We start from the raw sequence: 23596 nt of genomic DNA, 5'->3' as shown, positions 1-23596 counted from the left end.
TGATAATGGTTTATTCTAGAGAACCAGATTTACAGATTTATTTTAATTTACAAAATATCTATGCTAAGTACTAAAACATGAGTAGAAATGGCTGTCTGTGGAAGGTTACTGTATGTTACAGACACAGCACATGTCAGAAAAGGCTGAAAGTACTGGAGAATAAGTGCTTTTGATTGAAAAACTGTATTTAGTGTAGCATAGCTAAATGGTGAGAGACACCTGAGGCTAAACGCAATGGCTATTTCAGGAGAATATGAACACAAGACTAAAATGCTAAAAGCTACTTCTAGGCAAGTGTAAGGACTCTGAAAACTAGCATCAGATCAGCTCATTACATTTTCAGGGTTTTTTTATTGGGTTATGTGAGAGAAGTGAAGGCAAAAGGCAACGCCCTCATATGGGAACATATGGTTATTAAAGTGATAACACACTGCCTCAATCTTCTGTTCAAACACAGCCCAGGACACATCTATTTACTCTGATAAACAGCCATTCTCTCCTCTAATCCACTGATTGATCTCAAAGCACAGCAGTAAATGCCAACCTGAGTGATTACAATGTATTTTCTTTTCATTTCCACAGAAAAAATCACCAAATATTGTGATGAATCTGGTAATTGGGTACACAGTTCCCCTTCTAATAAAACCTGGTCCAACTGCCTTAAGCCTTCAAGGGACAAATCGAAGGTAAACTTTATATTACAGTATTCCCAGGCTGTATTTCTGTATGTATTGCTGCAGCAGCTCTAGTCTTGATAATGTACTATTTCTTTAATGTATGATTTGTCTTGTATTTTTAAACTACTGGAAGTAATGGAGCTTTCCCACTGTAGATTTCCCAGAGTGATTGTCTGTAAAATAACATATCAGTCTACTCTAATCTGTTTCTATCGGCTCTGCTGTACCACAGAAGGGCTCAGCTTTTGGTGTTTTGGAGGTGGAGGCAGATTCCACCGTGGAAACTCTGGTCACTCAGAAAGTGGAGGAGAGGAAGAAAATCATTGATGGCCAATATAAATGCTTTGAGAAAATGAACAGGGACCTCCCATATAACAAATCAGGTAGATATATGCTATCGATTCACAAATACATAGTTTAACATCACTAACCACTTTTTAAAATTTTAATTTAAAAACACTTTATACTTATATGCCAAAACTAGTATTGTGTTTCATGAATTTCTGCCATGTCCAAAAGAAACGAACACTGCACTGACCTGCTTGATGTGTGTGGGGTCTACTGCATTTAATGTGGGTGTGATTTTTGCCGCTTGTCTCACCACTGGTCATGATTGATACCACTTGCTGCACTGTCCACTTTTCTACCAAAATAACTCGATCTACCAGGAAGATACCAGAGGCAGGCGTGCAATAATAACAGGTTTAATTTCAATAAGATTAACAATATATTCGATTAGGGGTGGGTATAGTCACTGATTTTACAGTTCGATTTGATTCTGATTCACAAGGTCCTGATTCGATTCAAAATCGATTCATTTAGGGAAATTTCAGTTGGGTAGCTTAGCGCGCCGGCCACGTGTAAGGCTAGGAAACCAGGCTAAAGGGGGATTAGCTTCCCCGGTGATTTGGCTAACCTGCTAAGCTAACGGTGGATTCAGCCAGTCAGGTCTTACTTTAAATAAAGTAGAGGTGAAAAAAAAAAACACTGGAAAACAACGTAAAACAGTGTTAAATGTACTAGTTTGATTAACACAGGCAGCAGTGAGTGGAAATACAGAAGACAATTGCTTACATTTCTACAAAACCCCCCTGAACTCTTGAGCGTTGTCACTTGTGCTCCAGCTCACCCCACCCCAGCCAGAGGGCGGTGCTCGAGAGGATGGTCTCGTGAGGATTCTAAAGATCCATTTGGGTTTATATGAATCGATATTTTCATATTTTCATATTTTCGATAGGTTCATTCAAATGAAGATCGGTTTAAATCGAATAATCGCTTTTATAAACACACCCCTATATTAGATAATTTATTTAAAGTTAGTCTTTGGAGTAGGCCCTGTCAGCGGCCTAGGTATGCAGCATCTGGACCCTTCCAGATCCTGCTGTATGTAGGAGTTAAGGGTGTGGCCAACCCTTGGGCAGAAGGTGGGACCAAACTGGAGGTGGTGGGGAAAGGAGAAGAAACGAAACCGTGCCTGCAAGCAGAGAAGGGCGTGTAAGGGGAGGTCTTATAAAGACAGGTGGAAGCTTTTGATTGGTTGAGATACGAGTGACGAGCACAGGAGTTTCCTGCTAGAACTAGTGCTGAAGCTTATAGCTCTTGAACCAGTTCTGTTCAAGCTTATAAAAAAGCTCTTGGTGCTTTTTAGTGAACCAGCTTGCATTTTCACCAGTTTTAGTGGAACCGTCAAAATGTCTCATCATACGTTATGAATAGAGGGGGCGTTGCACAGCAGTGGTGAACAGAAGCAGTTCCCACTGCGAACGAATATTCCTGGTTCCGGAACCTACATTAATTGGTGGAAACACGGCGAAACCAGTTGAAAATTAGGTTCACAAACCAAAACAGTGCCGACTACATGTCAGTGGAAAAGTGCTGTGTGTGTGGTAACACCTCCAATAATTAAGTATTCCCAAGACACTGTGCATCGAGGAATGTTAAATGCCCACATAACTTCGGAAATGGACTGTCCCATCCATCTGGCACCAACTATCAATCCTCACTCAAACTCTCTGATAATTCACATCACCTTGCCATGAGCACACTGGCCAGTGTTCAGCCTCAGTCACAAGATAAAACCTCACAACAAGTGTGGGTGCTCCTAAGCCATTCCCTGATATAACACTTCATCAGCAATTTACTTTTGGCATGTCAGTGTATCTTGCAATCTCTGTTTAAACAAATTTTGCAGTGGTTTCTGAGCTAAGATTGGATCATCACTTTTGAATTGATTTGAATAATTTGTTTATAATTTCTTTCTTGGTGTTTAGCAGTTTATTAAGTGATTTAATAAAAATGTACAGCTCTAGTTTTGTAATAATTTTACTTTGACCTTCAGGTCTGTACTGTAACAGGACGTGGGATGGCTGGCTGTGTTGGGATGACACGCCTGCAGGAACATACACCACTCAAAACTGCCCCAACTACTTTCCTGACTTTGACCCCACAGGTAGGAACAAAGTAAAACAAAATACTATTATTACACTGTGTTCCCCAAACCTTCTCAAACCAATACAGCTTACTTTCCCGTGATCCTCGTCTAAGATAACAGTAGTTTAACAAGGTCTGACAAGCAAAATATTACAGCACCTCTCTGTGTTTATTGTTGTCAGGCCTTTCTCAACTCAAGAAAGTTAAACGCTTTGAAATACATCTATTGAAAGAGGATTTTCCCACAAAGCAGAACATAACCGGAGCACATTTTATTATTATCTTTATTATACTTTTATTAGAAAAAGCCACAAAGTATTGTGATGAGACTGGAAACTGGTTTCGACACCCCGAGACGAACAGGACCTGGTCCAACTACACCCATTGCATCGCTTACACAAAAGAGAAGTTAAAGGTAGGAATTCATCACTCATTCTTTAATGGCCACACCTCTAAGGAAGACTGAAATACACATCTAAAAAGCCAGGAAAGTGCTAAAATTAAGCTTCAACAGTTTACTTTCAGACCAGATGGAAGCATACACATTTAAGCCACCTTTACAGTCTAATAATAGAATGTGCAGGGCTTTGAGAAGCAGGCATTAGAAGTGGGGAGGGTGACTGGTTCAAACGAGTCCACAGTCAGAGTTTGAGATTTCATCCACTTTGGCATTGTGCCTGTTGCTCAATATTGTGTTTGGAAAAATAAGGCAGTACTTTCACTTTTGAATTCAGTATCTACACTGAACAGTCCAGAAAAAGACACTCCACTAATCTGTGCACACATTCACATCTGCTGAACAGAATGTTGAATTTTTGCATGTGTATTTTTGCAGATGGCATACATCCTGTACTACATGGCCATCGTTGGTCATGCTTTGTCTATTGCATCCCTCCTCATCTCTCTGGCCATTTTCTTTTATTTCAGGTAAGTTTATGACCCTTTTAACGTACTCCGGCTCTAACTTCAGTTTAGTAACTTTGTCATTAAACACTAACATGCCAAAAGTAATGGGACAGGAAGTTATATTGTCTCATGTCCCATGGAAGCTAAAGAATGCTGCACTGATCTGTGGGCAGTGTTGGGAAGGTTACTTTTAAAATGTAATCCCTTACAGATTACTGATTACATCACTCAAAATGTAATTTGTAACGTAATCAGTTACATTACTTCAAGCGAGTAACGTAATCTGATTACTTTGGATTACTTTTTCGTTTTTTTAAGCCTGAATGAATGTAGCAACCACATATTGCATATTATTATTGTATTTTTCTTTCCAGTTAACAAATAGATAAACAAATAAAACAGCCTTTTCAATCACTCTATAAAAATGATGAAACCATTTCATCAAACAATTTTATAAAATACTTCTATAAATTGATGATAAAACCATTAAAAACCAAACAATGTAACAACAACTGTAAGCTATCTATTTGCAGGTTTGCCACCAGTGTTAATTTTGACAACACATTTTCATTTAGTCTAAGTCATAGTTTTGTGATGAAAATAGCATTTAGTTTTAGTCACAATTTAGTCATCTGAAATGTTTTTAGTTTTAGTCGACTTAATGTCATAAGAATATAGTCTACTAAAATTACAGTAAATTTATTCGACAAAAATGTAAAGGGTGTAAATGTAAATGCTTTTTCATCAGTTCCCTTGAATTATTAACTATACACGTATACGAAATTAAACGTTTAATAACCACTTGAGTAATATTGTTAATGTTTAATGTGAAATATATTTATATATGATTTAATGTATATTATTATTATTATTATTGTAGGTGTGTGACTATACATATTTTACATTAAAAAATTTGTTTTAGAAATCAGTCATAAAACATCTGAATAGTTAAATTATAGTTTGAACAGAGCTGTGGAAGCAAAAACAGCTTTTAAATGATCTAGTTTTATCTCCAGCACTAACCCAGCACATCTACTGTAGCTACAGTCTATAAATGAGATCAAAAACACACCTTCACACACTGTCCTGTAGAGATGCTCTCAGGATGTACTGAGAGACTTCTTGAGTTAAAGTGAGAAACTGATGAGAAAGTGCTGTAAGGAATTTACACAGACTTTTAGGTTCATAGATTCACTTATTTTATTGTTTTATTTTCGTTATATTATTGAGTTCCTTTCTGACCTGTTCCTGCTTTAACACTAGCTATATCTTTCCCACTGTGAGACTAAACTGATGATCTGATCTTAATGAGTGAGTTCTGTATCAGTTCTGTGTTTTAAACACATCAGCTCATGAAATAACATCAGCATTAAAACGCTGATCTCTGCATGGAGATCTGTGTGACTCTGGTCTGCAGTAGCTGAAAGATTAGTGGTGTTTTTACCGGAGATGGAGTCGCTCCACACGGTTTACACGTTATCTTGTTTTTCGCGACGTCAAAGGAGAAATCTCTCTCTCTCTCTCCCTCCCTCCCTCCCTACTGAACACTGTCGAGTTAACTTCCAGTCGAGCTCCGTAACGACAGGTTAATTCCCGGGTTTGTAACTGAGCGTGCGGCGCTACTGCAGGAGAGGCGGGTACTGATTCACCTTCGCTAAAGCATACCTGTCAAGTCTCCCGTTTTGGCCGGGAAACTACCGTATTTTACTCCTCTTTCCCGCCGTCCTCCCGTATTAGTATTTTCCCGTAAATTTCCCGTATTCTATTAAAATAAAAATATATATATTATTGAGGAGACAGGGCACTGACCGCTCTGTGTCTCTTAACCAATCGTGGAGCCGATTCAAGGAGAAAGTCCCGCCTTTCAGGAGAAACAGCCAATCAGCTTGCAAAGGGGGGTCAGTGTAGGTAAGCCCCCCGTCGCTGTGAGTTCAGGCAGCTAGTCGGAGCAGCTGATGTTAAAACATATCTGGATATTCAGCGATTTTTCTAAAAGAAAGGTAACGGTAGGCTAATCATGCAAAACTGTGATGAGATTTTTCTGATAGCTGCTTAAAAATACTCGTCTCCAAAATAAAACACACAGATTAAACCTTTTAAAATAAAAAAATACAGCTTGTGACTCAATTTAAGCAGAAATGTGGAGAGGACCGAAATTAACTGAAGAAGTATTAATTAAAATTTATTGTACAGGCCCCTTAGGACTAATTTTTGAAACATATCTGGTCCATGTCCTTTTAGTAAAAGCTCAAGCTATTTTTAGGTCACCAACAGTAATTTTGCAGAATTTGTGCACACTTTGTTCAATTTTAAATCCATTAAATAAATAAAAAATATATCATATAAAAGAGTGCATTTATTACAAAAAAGACATGAAATCTTAATTTTTTTAAAAAAATATAGAAAAGGATTTTTAATTTGGCTGTATTAAAAGAATGACATATGTAGGAATGTCCACAACATTTCAGATTCTGATAATCTAATTGTAGTGTGTAAGTGGTTCACTTGTGGTTATTTTAGATTTTTTTGTAAACCTGTCTTAAAATGTAAGGGATACTGAACCTTTGTTGGGCTGGTGGGACGGCTTTAGGAGTACAGAGGAAAATATCCCTTATTTTTAAATCTAAAACTTGACAGGTATGCGCTAAAGTAGCAGTGATTGGATCTCTTCCTAACTGGTCCCTACCGTTCACAGAACTAACTCCGTTCTGATTGGATTCCGTCCCTGCCAAACAATTTCGTCTCGTTTTTATTCGTCTACGAAAATGTGAGTTAATTTCGTCTCGTTGTGTGTGCGGAGCCGCTGTCTGCCCCTCCTCCCGTCTCGCTGCCTGCACGCACACAGACACCGCTGCACACACAAATAGGGAGGAGTGATTGCGTTTTGTCAGTGTTGGATTGGAAGACCAAAAATAGGAAAGTACCGCAATGTAATCCATTTATTTTAGCAGAGTAACTGTAATCTGATTACCACTTACTGAAGCAGTAACTGTAACGGATTACAGTTACTAATAAATTGTAATCTGATTACGTAACGCCGTTACATGTAATCCGTTACTTCCCAACACTGTCTGTGGGTAATGTGGGTGGGGCCTTCTGCATCGCATTTGGATGTAATTTCTGCCAGAGTGGCTTTTCTATTTAGACAGACAATTCCAGCTAGACGTCACTGGTCACGATCATTATGAATCATTATGATTCATCACGCCTTGCTATGTGCACCCTTTCCCACTGTTCACAAGAAAACACCTCACAAGGTATATAGCTGTAGACATTCCCAACTTGTCCTCTGAATAAACAGTTTATAACAGAGAGGGAACTAAAATCTGTGTAAAAAATTAAGAGCAATTTTGAAGCATTTCTATTGGTCTATCTGAAACAGATTTGGACACAATATAAAAAAAAATTCTCAGTGGAAATTCATAGAACTGATTTTAAGTAATGTTAAAAAGTTGAAACGGAGATGCAATGTTTTTGCCCAGCTTACAAAGTCAGGGCCAGGCATGCTATGAAGGCCTAACTGTGGCAGGCTAGTAGTCCAGGGTATCACACCCATAACCATGTGATCAGTAGCTCAGCTCTCCAACCACAGAGCCAACATTGCTCATATTAACTTTATAATAGCACTTTAGCTTCTCATTCACATTAGTATAAAAGACATGGTAGTGTAAGAATCAGGGACTTTACAGTAAGCAAGGTCTGTAGCTGTTTACTGTTTATTCCAACAAGGTCAAGTAATGGAGCATGATGTCAGATGGTGCTGTCTATTCTAGAGCTGTATGAGTTTTGTCAGAGGTGTTAATGTTGATAATGCAGCGGGTGAAGCAGGCTTCTGTGCTGGCATTTGATATTTATTTAACAGATGAGCTCTTGCTTAGACTTCTCACAGTAATTCTCCAGCGGATGGAGGCTGTCGCTCACTCCATTCATCAGCAGAGCTCATTCAAAAAGAATTGAAAAGACGGATATGTTTCCAGCGCTGCGCCAGTGGCCTGGCAGACCTATGGAAATACCATCAGCGTGCAGCAGTTTAATGTGTTTAGCTACTAAATAATAAATTATAGCTGCCAGAATGAGGTGATTATCTAAACATGGGCGGTTTCTCATTTCAGGTGTTTTTCTGCCTAGGGGATTGCTCTAGTTAGTAATATTTTAGTTACAGAAACTACAGTTTAGTTACAGAAACACAAATTTGGGTTGCAAAATGTATAACAACCAGTTGAAAATAATGTCTGACAGCATATAAGGCTTCACAGTTTTTTCCAAGCTAATTTGGCACTAAATCACAGAGAAATCTTTGCACTGACTTCCCATTTTAAATCATTTTGCCACCTGCTAACCCTTTCTGTCCATTAGATGATCTGATCAGTTCTCTGGTGTAATAAGCCAAAAGGCAGCTAAAAATTAATAAATAAAGCAGCGTTTGACATGTTTTTGACAGCACCATTTCATGCTGACTTGGTCAGCCTCTTAGCTATGCTAAGTTTTCACTTAACCAAACTCAATTTCATGGATGGGTTCACATAGGTGTAGCACAGAGAAAGCTACAGTACATGCACTGACTGCTGCGGCTGACCTTCACGTGTCAAACATGTTTACCATTTTCAGCATGCAGCCCAACAGCAGGACTGTTTCCTTCTGTATCATGCACCAATCGAATCTTTTATTCAATCTTATATATTGATTTGTTTGTGTAATAATACATTAGGCTAGTCAGTGAAGTGTTCAGCAGTGTTTAAATGCAAAACTCAAATCATATACATGACAGAATAATCCTGAAATCCTAACATTCTATAAATGTGCATGATGAGCAGCCCTTTATCACTGAAGAACGAAATTTCGACAAGACACCCAACAGCCTTCTGTTAGAATAGATGCAATTTTTGAATTGCAAGTGAGTTTTAAGGTTTAGATTTAAGGTTTTGATATCTGTAATGGAGTTACCAGATAAAATAGACACTAATTTAAGATGTGATTGAATGAGGTAGTGGCTGCCCCATTCATCTTGCTGTCCCTTACATCTGGATGTCCACACCATGCAGAAAGAGCAGGATACTTCCCAGCTTTAGCTTCTGAGGTTTACCGTGATCTCTCCACATTTGGCTTAAGCTTTTATGTCTCCAGATTTAGCTTTTACTTTATCTCTTCAAGGCTATCTTCTTTAGTTTGGCGTTAGCTTTAACTTTTTAACTTTAGCTCAGTCAGTTGTTCAGACTCTAGGAGAGGGTGGAGCCACGTAGCATTGTGATTGTGATTGGCCAGTAGTATGTCAACACAGACATGACAGACTTTTAGGCCCATTCAATCTACATTAAGAGGGGGAAGCAATACTTGTAAAATACGAAAGACTGGAAAACTTTGGAAAAATATAAATAAGACAAACTTTGTACATAATTAAAAAGCAAAATCAGATTTAGGTTCCCAGAGCTTTAAGAAGTTGTGTTAAAATGAAAGATAATTGGGAGGGGTCACGATACTGTACCTGTAGTGTTTACTACTGGCAAGACTACAACAGAAATAATATTGAATAACTACGTACATTAAAATTACCTACATTACCAGAGCTTTTTTGTGTGTTCACAGCTTATTACTCTTCCTCTATTATTGCCACTCGTCTTTCATTAAGCCTCATCCTCTGTTGAAAGCATTAGCAAGAAGAGCATTTATTTTCTAATCTGATCTGTTTGCCTACAACATCTCATCACTGATTGAAGCAGGACACAATGAAAAGCAGACAATACAGTTGGATGCGATGAGAAGCTGCTGTTTAAAAGAACATGGAACTAACACTAAAATGGCTGAGAGCCATTTGGATGTATCAGGCAGTGGCTGTGTCGTCCATGTGGTAAAGTTGTACTGTAATTGTGTGCTGACATATTTACAATTGTACTGTAATTTGTTGGAGCAGCCCACGCTCTCCGTTGATAATTGTGGCATTAAGAGGGATTGTGGAATAAACCATTGCGATGGGAATCGCTCAAAGAACTGGGCTTGGACTGGAGGTCTGGGTGGCTACTGTGTTACTCAGGATGCTCCTGTTCAGTGTGAAGAATGGATAAGGGAGTTGGGAATTAGACAGTTAAGGAGTTTCAGGTATCAGATGTGGTCTTTCTCCCCGGTTTAGGCTATTGTGTAACTCCATTTCAACACCACATGCAGGGCTTCTCAGTGGGCAACAACAACCCACACACTTTATTACCCCATAAATCCCATTTGTACAACCTGTACATTTAAATAACTGTACAGTATTATGTTACATTTATTTATTTAGTAGATACCTGTAGGCGTCTTGCTGTGCAGGGAAGGTTTTATTATTTTTATCTTTGTGTGCACACCATTGGAATTAAAGTCCGTGCCATAGCTGGAGGCATACTGTAGCAGTTGAGCTACAGTTTATATCACTAACAAGTTTTTTTTTTCTGATCCTGGAAGTGCAGAGAAAAAAAAAACCCAAAATAAATGTAAAATCAGCGTCAGGTGCTGGAGGTTTCTACTTGGTTTTTTTTGGGGTTTTTTTTGGTGTGACATTTATTGTTTGATCTCTATAAACCCTGAGGTCTCAATGTTATCTTATTGCATCCAGATGTGGTGTTTACAGAGGAATCTGACGCTCACAGAGGCTTTGCCACACAAGGCTTTTATTTATGCCCCTCTCGAAAATCAGAAAAGGTTGGTTCGAAAAGTGTGAGGCAGTTTGGAAAATGAGCTCTGTTTTCCCTCAGGTTGTGCCAGTCTTCTGAGAACAGTATCACACAAGGCAGTTGATCTCCGTGGCTTTTTGGGCCCATTAGGCTTGAGGTCATATGAACTGCATGACTCTGTTAATGCGGAGAATTACGTACATCTTTGACATATTTTTGGGTGTCTTGTCGGAATGTATGGAGACAATTGTTATCAAACAGACCTCTGTCTGTGTAGGCTGATAAAGTTGTTGCAGATGTCTCACAATTACATGAATGAGTTTTTCATTGCCCTGCTAATTGCAGAACAGCGAGGTTAATTTCAGACCATCAAGTGGCATTTCTTTCAAGCTGAGAAGAAAAACAAATTAGACTTCAAACAATTTAAGCTTAAATTCAGGTTGTGCAGAAGGGACAAGCAACATCTGATAAACACATCATGCTAATAGAAGCCAGGATACTCCTCCGGCGGAGTTGTATTTATTTTTCTGTTTATTTCATCTAAGCCGTAGTGTATTGTTTGCAGAATGAATTGTGGACATGTCGCAAATTCATATTGATTTCAGTGTTTAAATAACGTTTTTCATGCTCGAATATTCATGATGTGACAGAGCACACTGGCCTGGTTCTGCTGTATTAAATAAAACTAATGTTGGTGTAAAAAGAAGCCAAAATGTAAAACATTAGGTTGCATAAGCACACACTGCCTTGCACACAGCGGTGTAGCCTATAATACATATGATTTTTATGTGTGTGTAGTTATTTTTCTTACCCGTTTGCTTTATAAAAGGATTGCTTTTTCCTGGTAAACGGTCTCTGAGTTGAGCCCATTGTTGTCTATGGCCCTCTCTTCCCAGGAGTCTAAGCTGCCAAAGGATCACTTTGCACAAGAATCTGTTCTGCTCCTATGTGCTCAACTCAGCCTTCACTATTATCAACCTCATCTTCGTCGTCAACAATCCTAAAGTGGTGGAGAGGAACCCGGTAAGATATTCTTGTTTGACTATAGCTATTTGACTAAAACTATTGATGGAAAACTTTCATGCAAAATTACCTCCGTTTTTTTTTTTTGTTGTTTTTAGGGTTTGGGATAGTGATAAACTGTCAGTTCTTTTTTTACACTGCAATTTCAGAGTGATTTAGAATTGCTCCACAATTACTTGGAGTATAATATTTTACACCGAGTTCTACTAGACTTAAGGCTTCCTGTAAAGTTGCCGTTTTGGAGATTTTGGAGTATTTTTGGGCAGTGACAATATTGTAGACATTATACACTGGCATACCAAAAGCCACGGGAAAGGAAGTATTATAAAGTCCTATGACTTTTGCCATGTACAATGAAAGCTAAAACATGCTGCACTGATCTGTTTTGTTTATTTGCACGCACTATCAGGCCTCACTATTATACAGTAATTCACAATAATTCATGTTGCCTTGTCATGAGCAGGCTGACCAGTGTTTCTCACTCATAAGATAACACCTTACAAGGTTTGGACGTTCAGTGTACATCCTGCTATCCTATGACTTTTGGCATTATTTGTGTATTACATATTATTTCCACAGAAACAATTTAGTATTGCTGGCTTTACATTAGGTCAATATTTTATGTTGAACAGGCCAATAGAAATGCTTCAAAATGGTTTTCTGTGACATGACAATATAATATACATTATACATATATAGGCATAAAGTACATTTTACCATGTGTAGTATTTCTCATAGTTTAAAACCACAGACATTACGAAGTGGATCTTGTTCTCTAGACTTCAGCTCTTTCAGCAACTTTTTTTTTTTTTTTCCTTTCAAGCTCTGTACCAAGGAACACGTAAATCTGCCTCTGTGGAATCTGACTGATGTAGGAGTTTATTTGGTGTTCATTTAGGACACAATTCTATTTGTGCACACCGTGAAAACCCTACTGAGAGGCCTTTCATGGAAGCTGTCCACATGCTGTACTAGTCTATGCAGCATGTGATGGAGGTGAGGTCAGGCTGTGTGTATGGCAAAGTGTCTGCTGAGGCAAAGTGAAATATCATTACGAGATGAAAGAAGGGAAAAATAAAAGTAAAATGAGATGTAGTTCTGGATTAGGCGACAGGTTGGCGAAAGGTCCGGTCTAATGAAACCATTATATAAATAAAATGGAGCAGAGAATCGGGGCAGTGCTCAGACCAGATGCTAAAATGAGCACGGTCTGGATTTAATCTTCTTCTATCTCTCTCATTTTCTTCTGCTGCCTCTACTCTTTCTCGTACTGTCACGTCCCTTCTGAGGAAAAGACTTCACCTTCAAACCATCTGGCGAACTGTGCAGCCAGCTCTTCACTCCTGTCTACCCTCTGCCTGCTTCCAGCTCGGCGGACTGACAGCTCTCACCTCCAGTCAAAGCAGAATTGCCTCAGTGTGACTGCTGCGGTTGAGCTTCTCTTGTGCTTCTGTGCTTTGTTTTGTTCTGGCTTTATACGTGGCTGATCGTAAGCGTGGAAACACTTGCTGCATAAACAATTGTTGTTATTTTATATAGAATAACTTCTTAAATGTGGGTTCAAATTTACAAAGGTTACAGAAATCCTGTAATAAACAGTGAACAAAAGTCATGGGAAAGGTAAATGTAAATTATTCGTTAAGTGTTACCTCAGGTTGCGAGGTGTTCTCTTGTGAGTAAGGATAAACACTGGTCAGCATGCCAACACAGAGTGAAGCCTGGTCGTGGGTGGCAAACGGATGGAGCATTCAGTTTCTTAAATTACACAGGCAACTTAACTTTCCTCGATCCACAGTGTTACGTGTTTACTGGAAATAGGTTATAGACGGCATTACCACCCACAATGGACAGTGTAGTGCATGTTAATGACTGTGACCAGCGGCTTCTGGCTAGAATTATCCATGCAAACAGAAAAGAGACAAGAGCTGAAATCACATTCACATTAACTGCAGGAGATCCCACACACACATCTCACAGGTCACCCTAGCTTCACATTAGCTCAGTTTTAAAAATATATTTTTTATTTTTTTTATTTATTTTTTTTTATTTTGGGGTGGGGGTGGTCCTTGCTTCAGTGATCGCTGCTCTTAATTAATGTAGATCAACTTTGGATTAGCTTTGAAAAGAGGTTCAATTAGAAGTGAATATTAGCTCTGGTTGCTGAGCAATGCTGAGCGCTGTACATATCTTGGTAAAACATGCTCATTCCATTGGGAGGTAGCTGCGTTCTTCGTTTTTAGTTTATGGTACTCTTCGTCTGTCACAAGAACAAGCTCCCTTTGCATTTTGATCCAGCTGTAGCAAATCCAAGTTTAGTGATCAGACGAGAATGCATCTCCAGCTTTCAGGTCAAGCGTAGGAGGCGAGAAACTAAATCAGACCAGTTCAGACTCCAGGTCTTCGCAGTCCCTGCATGATCAGTTTTCACGAATCTGACAAGAACTACCGGTACACAAACTAGGTTCCAAAGCACTGATCAGCCATAACATTAACTCCATCTCCTGCACACCACTGTCCATGTTATCAGCTTCACTGAGCAAAGAGGAGCACTTTGTGGTTCTAAAATTATAAACTGTTTGTCATTCTGTTTCTCTGCATACTTTATTATCCTCCTTTTACCCTGTTTCACCACCACAGAGCAACACTTTTTGGGTGGTGGGTCACTTTAGCACTGCAGTGACACTAGTAGTGTGTGCTGTTCTGGTATGAGTAAGTAGATCAGATATATGATAAAGTGTACTAACCTTTGTTGAATAGCATGCCTCTGCTCTTCCGCAGCTTTCTGAGATCCAGCAATTTTGTGACTTTTTTTGTCCAAACAGGCTAGAATGGGTTTTAATGGGGCATATTTTTTTTACACTGTTATCCAGTCTCAAAGTAGCTCCACACCTCTTTATATAACTTTAAATGTGCACAAGAAGCTTTGTAAAAAAACACTATTTACAACCTGTACCATAACCAACAAGTAAACAGTGTTTTTATTAAACTTCTTGTGCACTTTTAAAGTTCCTAATGCCTAATTTTTAATGTCAGGGCTCTCTGGAGTCTACCAATAAGGTGTGGAGCTACTTCGAGCCTTGATATGGATGTAAAAAGTGATTTATCTGCAGGGGCAAAAATATGCCCCGTTAAAACCTATTCTTGCCTGTTTGGACAAACTGTAAAAAATTGTATTAGTACTCTTTATCATGTTTTACTACACCAAGTCAATTTCATGTCGAAATCATCTAATTGAGAGTAGTCCACTAGCCAGAAATTTCCAGCCAACAAAGATCTAGAGCATGACCAACACAATCTGTGCAGAAACAAATGAGATTTACAGATCTACAAAGTGGACCAGCTACAGTAGGTTTAAATGTCTAATAGAGTGAAAGACAGTGAGTAGGGCACAGTGTTTAAAAACTCCAGCAGCACTGCTGTATCTGATACAGTCATACCCGCACAACACACTAACACACCAACACCATGACAGTCACAAGAAAGCAGTACTAAGAATGACCCACCCAAATAATAGCTGGGTTCCTGACCATTGAAGAACAGGGTGGAAGTAGGATAATAAAGTATGCATAGAAACAACAGGACAGCAGTTTGTGGTTATAAAACCACAAAGTGCTTCTATATGGAAAATAAAGCTGATAAAATGGAAAGTGAATGCAGAAACAAGGAGGTCCTTTTAAAGAAAAGAGGTTGAGAGATACACAGTTGGAGGATACGTTGAGAAGACTGCAGCGGTGCTTCTTGCTCTAGTGAGGAAGCTGCAGACAGAAGGGCATGAGACTGTGGACATATGGTAAAATGATCTCTGGAATGATTGACAGGTATTGGTGGTGTGTGATCCACAGCTCAACAGCTTGAAGCTGAGATCTTTTGCCAGAATCCACTAATTAAATCTGCACAAATGTTCTCACAGAGGAGCGTGATGGCCCAGGAACTGTGGGTTGAAAGAATACTCTGATTCATGAACCATGAACCATTTTGTTTGTCAATATAAATGAGTACAAGACCTGCATATAAGATACAGAAGAAGTGCAGAGCATACAACAGAAGAAAAGCAATGAATTTGGTCATTTTTAACAAGCTGCAATGTTGCTATTTCAAAGTCACTTTCTAGTAGGATTCTTCTTCATAATCCAACAGGACCATAAACAAGCACACACCACCTGCATGTCTAAATTAGTTAAACACCATATGTCCAACTGTTTATGGATACTTTTTCTAATGAATGATTCCAGCTATTTTAAGTTGCACCTATTGCTGAAAAAGATGTTCAAATGCACACAAACAACTTCTCTGTTGTCTGTTAGGAAGTACTGCCAATAGCAGATATAGATGAATATACTGGCACCATGTCTAATGTCAAGCGTGAGCTATAGAGGTATAAACCTCCTGGCATTAAGCTGTGGAGCAGTGGAACTGAGAGTTGAAGAGTTAGGGTTGAGGTGGTTTTATCATCATCCAGTCTCTTGATCTCACTAATGATCTTGTCACTGAGGGCGATGCAAATCCCCTTAGCAATGTTTGCTGTCTAGAAGGCTTTTACTAGACTGTGAGAGACAGCCGCTCCAATTAAATTAAATATTACATTTATTTAATAACCTTGATTTCAGGTTATTGGTTACTGCTCACTGGAATGAAGGTGCTCCATCCAATACCTTTGGGATGAGGTGTGTAATTGGGGATGAGGTGGGGGTGGAAATCATTCACCTCTTTATTGCTTATGTTGGTGAATGCACTCAAATCCTCACAGCAATGTTCTAACATCTAGTGAAAAGCCTTCTCTGGACCATAGAGACATTCACTCCCACAAAAGCAGAATAAACCTGTTTTTGTCTTCTACAAACTTAATTGTAGAACTAATACTAAATTAGCAGGTACTTCAGTGCTTTTTACATATAGTGTAGCTAAAATGAGAATTCAAATGGCAAAAAAAGTAATTATAAGATAGATTTGGAGATGGAAATGTTGTGTAAATATGTGCTTATCTTTGCGAGGAGGAAATCTTGGCAGCAGTCAGGAACGTAAGTACTTGTGTGAAAATCATCCAGCTGGCATATTTTCTGTTCCTCTAAGATTTAGCTGCATGTGTTTCACTCTGCTGTCGATATAAGGTCAGTTTCCTCTGTGTCTGCTGTTGTAGGTTGGCTGCAAGGTGCTGCACTTTTTCCACATGTACATGCTGGGCTGTAACTATTTCTGGATGCTGTGTGAGGGGATCTACCTGCACACTCTCATTGTGGTGGCTGTGTTTGCTGAGGAACAACACCTTCACTGGTATTACCTTTTAGGCTGGGGTGAGTTTAACTTTCTTCCACTATAAATATGAATGGCTGCAGCTTTTCCACAGCTGTCAAAATTTAAGGCACAAATCAGTTCGAGTTCCTTTTCATTCTAACAGTGAAAAGGTATTCATGGAATGAAGCAAATGGCAAAAAAGGACAAATAGTGACAAGCGATCTACTGGTCACTAGTCTGTGGTATACACAGACCTACACATATATAGAGAGTACTATTCTGTACATAGAGTGGTGGGCCTTTCTCATAACCTCCTCCTTTCACAGATTGACAGCAGGCTGCTCTAGGTAGATTTACACATATGCATCCCTGTTAAATATTCCGCTCATTTGCAGATTTTGCTGTTTTTGGATGGTCTAAGTGGTTAAAAAGCTGGTTATCCAGATTAAAACATGCCCAATACTGGTAAACTAGCTGGGTAACTAGGTCAGTACCAGCATAGTTTATGGTGAACTTAAGTTTAGTCATACTGGACATCCAGTATAACCAAATAAACTTGAAAAATCTAGATTTTTCTGGTAGCTGGTTTTAGATGGTCTAAGCTGGTCTTTGATGGTCAAGGTTATGAGAAAATCACAGCAACACTTCATTTTAAGTGGTCCCCGCCTTAACCAAAACTTATCCTCCTCATATTCGCCTAAACCTCCATCCAAAACCTTATTTTAACCATCATCCTGGCCCTAATTCAAAACTTTAACCTCAATCCAGTAAGGCCCCTTTATCTCAACGTAATTCAGTTAAATGCTAGATTCATAGTTATAAGCATGTTTGTAATAGTGTGGATGAGGATGATGAGGTGGGGCGCAATAGAGGACTTCCTTAGGTTAACATATAGCAATATGAACCCGGGCAATCAAAAGGAAATTAACAACCAAAGTCTTCAGTCTCTTGATAGTCTACTGAGGGGCAGTTTCACAGACAGGGACTAACCCGAGTCTTGGACTACACAGCATTATTAATTGAGGTTTTTTATTAAAAGGAAATCAGCACTAAATAAATGCTGCTACATCATCAAGAAGTTGTTAATTCTTACTAAAAGTCTGAAGATTGTTTATTTAATTTAAATAGGACCAGTCAGATAAAGTGCTACTGCTTACAACTGATTAGTCTTCAGTTAAGTTGAAAATTATGGAGAGTTCATTGTTTCAAATATATTTTGCTTGTATTGCTGTTATGTATTCCTGCATTGCGGTATGCTCTAAACTCTCTGCTAACTTTTACAAATAACTGAGCAATCCGCTAATACACTGTTAGACGTCAACTTACATTTGTAGATGTGACACCACGAAGGTCAGGCCTAATTTTTCATCTTGGTTCTTCTACATCATTCCCACAGACAGCTTTATGAGGATTGCTCACTCAAGATATGGCCAGAGCTGTCTCTTTTTTCCATAGTTCTGAGAGGAGAGAAAGCGAGAGCTTGTGGCAGCTCTGATAAGTGGACAATATAGGCTTGAATGGTGAACAATTATTAAAGATGGTACGATAACCTTGGACATTATCTGTCACAGTTCCCCAAAGGGATTGATGACTGTTCTGGACCATCTGCAGCCAATCTGCCGGCAAGCCTCATTGCCTTTCACACTGAACCGAGGAGAATGATTGGCCTGTGCTCCTCCTAACATTAAATTCCCTATACATAAATACCATTGTTTATAGATGAGATTTATTCTGCTGCGTTTGCAGTGAGGGGTGTTAGCACTGGATATTAAATTTAACTGAGTGGCTTATTTTATGTTAATGCCTCCATTCAGTGCCCTCCATCAATCTATATCTACATATTCTGTTTATAAGTAATCATACAAACTAATCTTATCAACAATTTATTTATTTTTTTCATTCTGTAAAAAGAAAGGCATACTTTTAATAATGTATTAAACCTGTGTATTTGTTCTTAAGGATTTCCATTGGTGCCTGCGTCTATTCATGCTGTGGCAAGGAAGAAGTATTTTGATGACAAGTGAGTAATGTTCTTGTCCTTCTGCTATAAACGCTGACGAGACGCTGGATTCAGTGGTCTGGGCTCATTTTATTGTCTTTTTCCGCTAGCTGCTGGATGAGTGTGGAGACCCATCTGCTGTACGTGGTTCATGGCCCCATTGTGGCAGCTTTATTAGTGAGTTTTACATAACACACAACACTCCACACCATGGGAACATTTACCGTATAATTTTTATTTTTATATTGACAGAGGTTTCCTATTTGTTAGGGCTGCACCTAGGCCTGTCACTATAACTATAATAATAGATCGGGCCGTCCCAAATATGACCGAAATGAACAATACAATTGTTAATTTGGTCATCAAATTGTCTTAAAATGACAAAGGAAAAGCATAATATTGCAAATACAGCTTATTAATAAAACTGTTAATGAAGAAAATTCACATTGATATTTAAGTAAATTAGTCAATACTGCATATGTACAGGACATACAGGAGATTGAAAATGAGTTATTCTCCGACCCAACGTTGCAGCAAATAAACAATAAATAGAACTAAAATGATGTATGTAAACGAAATTTAGGTTTGCCACGAGAAGTCCGCTAATAATATCTCTCTACTTCTATCACTACTTTCTTCTCTCTCTTTCTCGACGTCTGTTCCTTCTCAAATTCTCTAGCGCTACTACTCCCTCTCTACATTTCTTCCTTTTTTCTTCATGACTTCTCTTTTTTTTCTCGTCCATTCTCCACCTCTTCCTTCTTTCTCTATTGTTCTAGCTTTACTTCTGTCTCTCCACCTTTTCTAATTTTACTTCTCACTCTACATCTTTCAATAGCTTGTCGTCTCTTACTTCTCTTGCTCTACATCTCTTAGTTTTCTACTTTCTCTCTACACCTTTCTTTTTGAGCTCTACTGCTCTACCTTTACGTCTCTCTCTCTCTTTTTTAGCTTGACGTCTTTTCCTTCTCTCTTGATATCTTCTCTAGCTTTACATCTCTTAGTTTTCTACTTTCTCACTACATCTTTCTTTTCGAGCTCTACATCTCTTCCTTCCCTACATTGTTTCCTCTATTTTCTCTCTTATTTCTCTTCATCTTTCTTCTCTAGCTCTACATCTTCTCTTACTCTAGTTCTCTATATCTTTATCTCTACATTTCGTCCTTTTCTACTTCTCTATATATAATCTTTTCCAACTCTACTTCTTCTCTAGCACTACATCTCACTCTACGTCTTTCACTACATCTCCTCCCTCTCTAGCTCTATTTTTCTGTCTCTACTCTCTAACAGAGAGAGAAGGAGAGCGAGAGGGAGGGGGACAAGTACAGAGAGAAAGTGGGAAGTAGACAAGTAGAGAGAGAGTTAGTGAGCAAGTTAAAAAAAGAGAGTGAGATGTAGAGTGAGACAAATATAAAGTTGAGAGTTTTAACCAGATTTTATTAGCAAGCTTAAACAGACCAGTCACACAATTCTTCTAACCTCCCACAGGTGAACCTGTTCTTTCTGCTGAACATTGTGCGGGTTTTGGTGACTAAGCTGAGGGACACTCACCGGGCGGAGTCCAACATGTATATGAAAGCAGTGCGGGCCACTCTTATTCTCGTACCACTATTAGGCATCCAGTTCGTCATCTTTCCTTGGAGGCCAGAGAACCGATTGGCTGGGGAAATTTATGACTACATCATGCACATATTACTGCATTACCAGGTAAATAATAATGTGGTGAGTTTTGGCCTGTTTAAGCTTTATTACTGGTAGTGTTGCAGTTTAGCTGAAGAATACTGTACTTTATGACAAAAGCATGACATTAGATACAGGTATACTTAACGACACCCTAAACCAATTAGATATAAAGCCACTGAATTTTCTACATGTTGGCCATGGCAACCATTTTTCAACAGTTTTAATGCAGTATAATGTGGTATTGATGACCCAATTAGAAGAATTTATCTACCACACATAGCATTTAGAAGTGGTCACTTAAATAATATATCGTCATTAAAAATCCAAGATGGTTGTTGTTAGAAGTACCAGCTTGTACTTAATTATTGTAAGTCGCTTTGGACAAAAGCGTCTGCCAAATGAAATGTAATTGGAATTGTTGTTGTCAGTTGTGCAGATTGATATGTAAGGATAGTTTTTTGGGATACTAGAATCAAATCTTCATGTAAAGAATATGCTAGATACCACATTCTTTTCTACAGTTGTATTACAGATCTGTTTGTTTAAATTTTGCTTCTTACTTCACAATTCCCCACTTCCCCAATTATTGTTTTAGTGTAGTAATTTCATTAAAGTCTGGTCAAAAGATCCATTTTTTGGTCTGCCAAATTCCACTTTTATCACAAAGTGCATGATTCCTCTAAAATTCCCAGCTAACAGGATCCACTATGAATAGCTGAGAGGCTTAAAAAAAAAAGAATTGCAACTTTGATCCTTTACCTGTCATGCGTATCTTTTTGTTCCAGGGCTTGCTGGTGGCAACAATATTCTGCTTTTTTAATGGAGAGGTAAGAACCTGGAAAAAGAGACAGAGACACATTTATACAATAAACTTTAAAGGAAGTCAAAGTCTGATACTACTTGTTGGAAGATGTTATTTATAGATGAGCCAGAGTTGCCTGAACATTCTTTTCTATGCTGATAAAAACGGAATGTGCCTCGTCTGTGACAGCTGAACAGTGAATTTACTACTTTCACTTAACATTTTTACATAATCTCAATTTTGTGATAAATGTCAGGAAATCTTTTCCAAGTATAAAGCCCTGACTTTTATATTTATAAAAGTACGACCAATGTAGCTGTTGATTTCCCAAATTGATTTAATTTTTAAAGTATGTACTTTTATGGATATTAGAAAATCTGTAATAATAAGTCCTAAGATCTGTAAATGTTAAACTTTTATTTTTACTGAAAGGTAAATAACAAATCAATAATACACTATACTCTGTAACACCATGTTTAGCTGTCTGATATTCTGCAGGTAAGTGAGTCATACATACAATGTGCTAATCAAACCCCTAACAAAAAGTGCAGGGAACAAAATTATCTGCTACCAATATCCCCTGCCAATATAAACCTAATAATCAGTAAGTGAACAGTCAGTTCAAATGTATGCGCATAAGAATGAGACAAGGTGACGAGATCTAAATTGTTTACTAGATCAAACATCACACAAATATTGGGAGCTGTTCCCATTAGGCAGTGGTCAGTATCTGTCAAGTGTCCTCCTAAACAGCATAACTGATGAACCAATGACCAGGACATCATGTATCCTGGGACTCATTGGGGTGTGTGTAGTCTGGTCAGAAGAGAAAGCTACTACTACTGTACTGCTGAGAAGCTGACTAGGTCGTGTGGAGTCCATGTTTTGATGGATCAGTGTTGTTTTTTTTTGTCACAGTGGGATACCTACACTCAAGCATAAAGGAGCTAAAGAAAAAGAGCTATTTAAAGTGATGCCACAGTATAACTACTGTTTTCAGAAAGATCTAAATTGATAAACAATTTCACCAACTTTGCACCTGTGCATGGACATACCTAAAGTCATGGGACTGGAACTAATATTGTGTCCCGTGACTTTTGCCATGTCCCACCTACAGAATGCTGGGCTGATTTGTGGGATATGCATGTGAAGGCTCCTGCTCCTAGTCACAAATCACCCACTCTGGCCTTCTACCTTCTACCTAACAAACACGCACAAGATACTGAGGAATGTTGAATTCCTTCACAGTAAATCCATGCCTTGCTTGAACTCTCTAACTCACTAACAAGATAGCACTAATAATATCTTATACAGGTGTGGTGTATCCAAGCCTTTGCCTGAAGAAAACCCTTCATGATCAAATTATAAACTGTTGTCCCTTTATACTGCTATTACCTTTATCACATCAATGTATATCTAAGACTGTGCACAATATTATTAGGAAACAATATATGTACAAGTTATTGTGATAAGATGGTTCATTCTGTGTTCCTGTAGAGAAGCTGCACTCCTATATTTATTTTTTGTAGTGTAGCACAGTAACTAGCAAACCCTGCTATAGCCTTGATCTTGAAAATCCCTGCTGCTCCCAACAGGTTTTTCTAAATAAGATTTTTTCTTCTGAGCTTTTCCTCTGCAGTCGCATTCACAGCACCATAACATTCTGGACCTTTGTATCTTTCAGCATCCTGTGTGTAGGGGAATAATATAAAAGCTGATGCTGTTGTTATTGCGGATCCCAGCTGGATATACCAAAGAAAATTTAAGGAAAGAAAATAAACAATTATGATTCTTATATGATAAAATAGTAGTAATATGAAATAGGATAATAAAAGCCAGCACGTTAGGCAGGCTCTATGCTTTCGAGGAGGAATGCCATTGTCATAGATGGCCTGATGTTTACTAAATGCAGCAGGTCACTGCTGGCAGCGTATTGTGTGGTCAGTCGAGCGTTAACAAAGTTTCTGGGTGAGTACCTGGCCATTCTGTTTAATTGACAAACTGATTCATACATGGTTGAGATCACATTTTTCACTCTTGCTTTAGTGACAGTTTAAAAAACAACTCGGGGGCATTTCAGATGAGCAGAACATGGTGTGGATCTCTGTGCTTCAGAGCACTACCAATCTGTAGTATTTCCAACTAGAGCCTCTACAGGGAAAATGGTCCCATTTACTCATGCTCATACAGACTTGGAGTTGCA

The 23596-nt window shown here is 38.5% G+C and overlaps 1 protein-coding gene across 2 annotated transcripts in view; it reads left to right on the top strand.

Moving 5' to 3' along the window:
* calcr (calcitonin receptor) overlaps positions 1-23596 on the top strand; it is a 102291-nt gene that overhangs the window by 71911 nt on the left and 6784 nt on the right. For both annotated transcript variants that reach the window (XM_007259802.3, XM_007259803.3), the window contains exons 5-15: positions 583-686; positions 910-1060; positions 3016-3126; positions 3410-3522; positions 3943-4034; positions 11551-11677; positions 16815-16968; positions 18869-18929; positions 19019-19085; positions 20397-20615; positions 21377-21418. In XM_007259802.3, the coding sequence (XP_007259864.1) occupies positions 583-686; positions 910-1060; positions 3016-3126; positions 3410-3522; positions 3943-4034; positions 11551-11677; positions 16815-16968; positions 18869-18929; positions 19019-19085; positions 20397-20615; positions 21377-21418 (1241 nt within the window). The remainder of the gene's footprint in view (positions 1-582; positions 687-909; positions 1061-3015; positions 3127-3409; positions 3523-3942; positions 4035-11550; positions 11678-16814; positions 16969-18868; positions 18930-19018; positions 19086-20396; positions 20616-21376; positions 21419-23596) is intronic.

Source organism: Astyanax mexicanus, chromosome 3 (assembly GCF_023375975.1).
Source record: "Astyanax mexicanus isolate ESR-SI-001 chromosome 3, AstMex3_surface, whole genome shotgun sequence".
Taxonomy (NCBI): domain Eukaryota; kingdom Metazoa; phylum Chordata; class Actinopteri; order Characiformes; family Acestrorhamphidae; genus Astyanax; species Astyanax mexicanus.
Note: the sequence above shows the minus strand (reverse complement) of the source record. Positions and strands in the feature narration are given on the sequence as shown.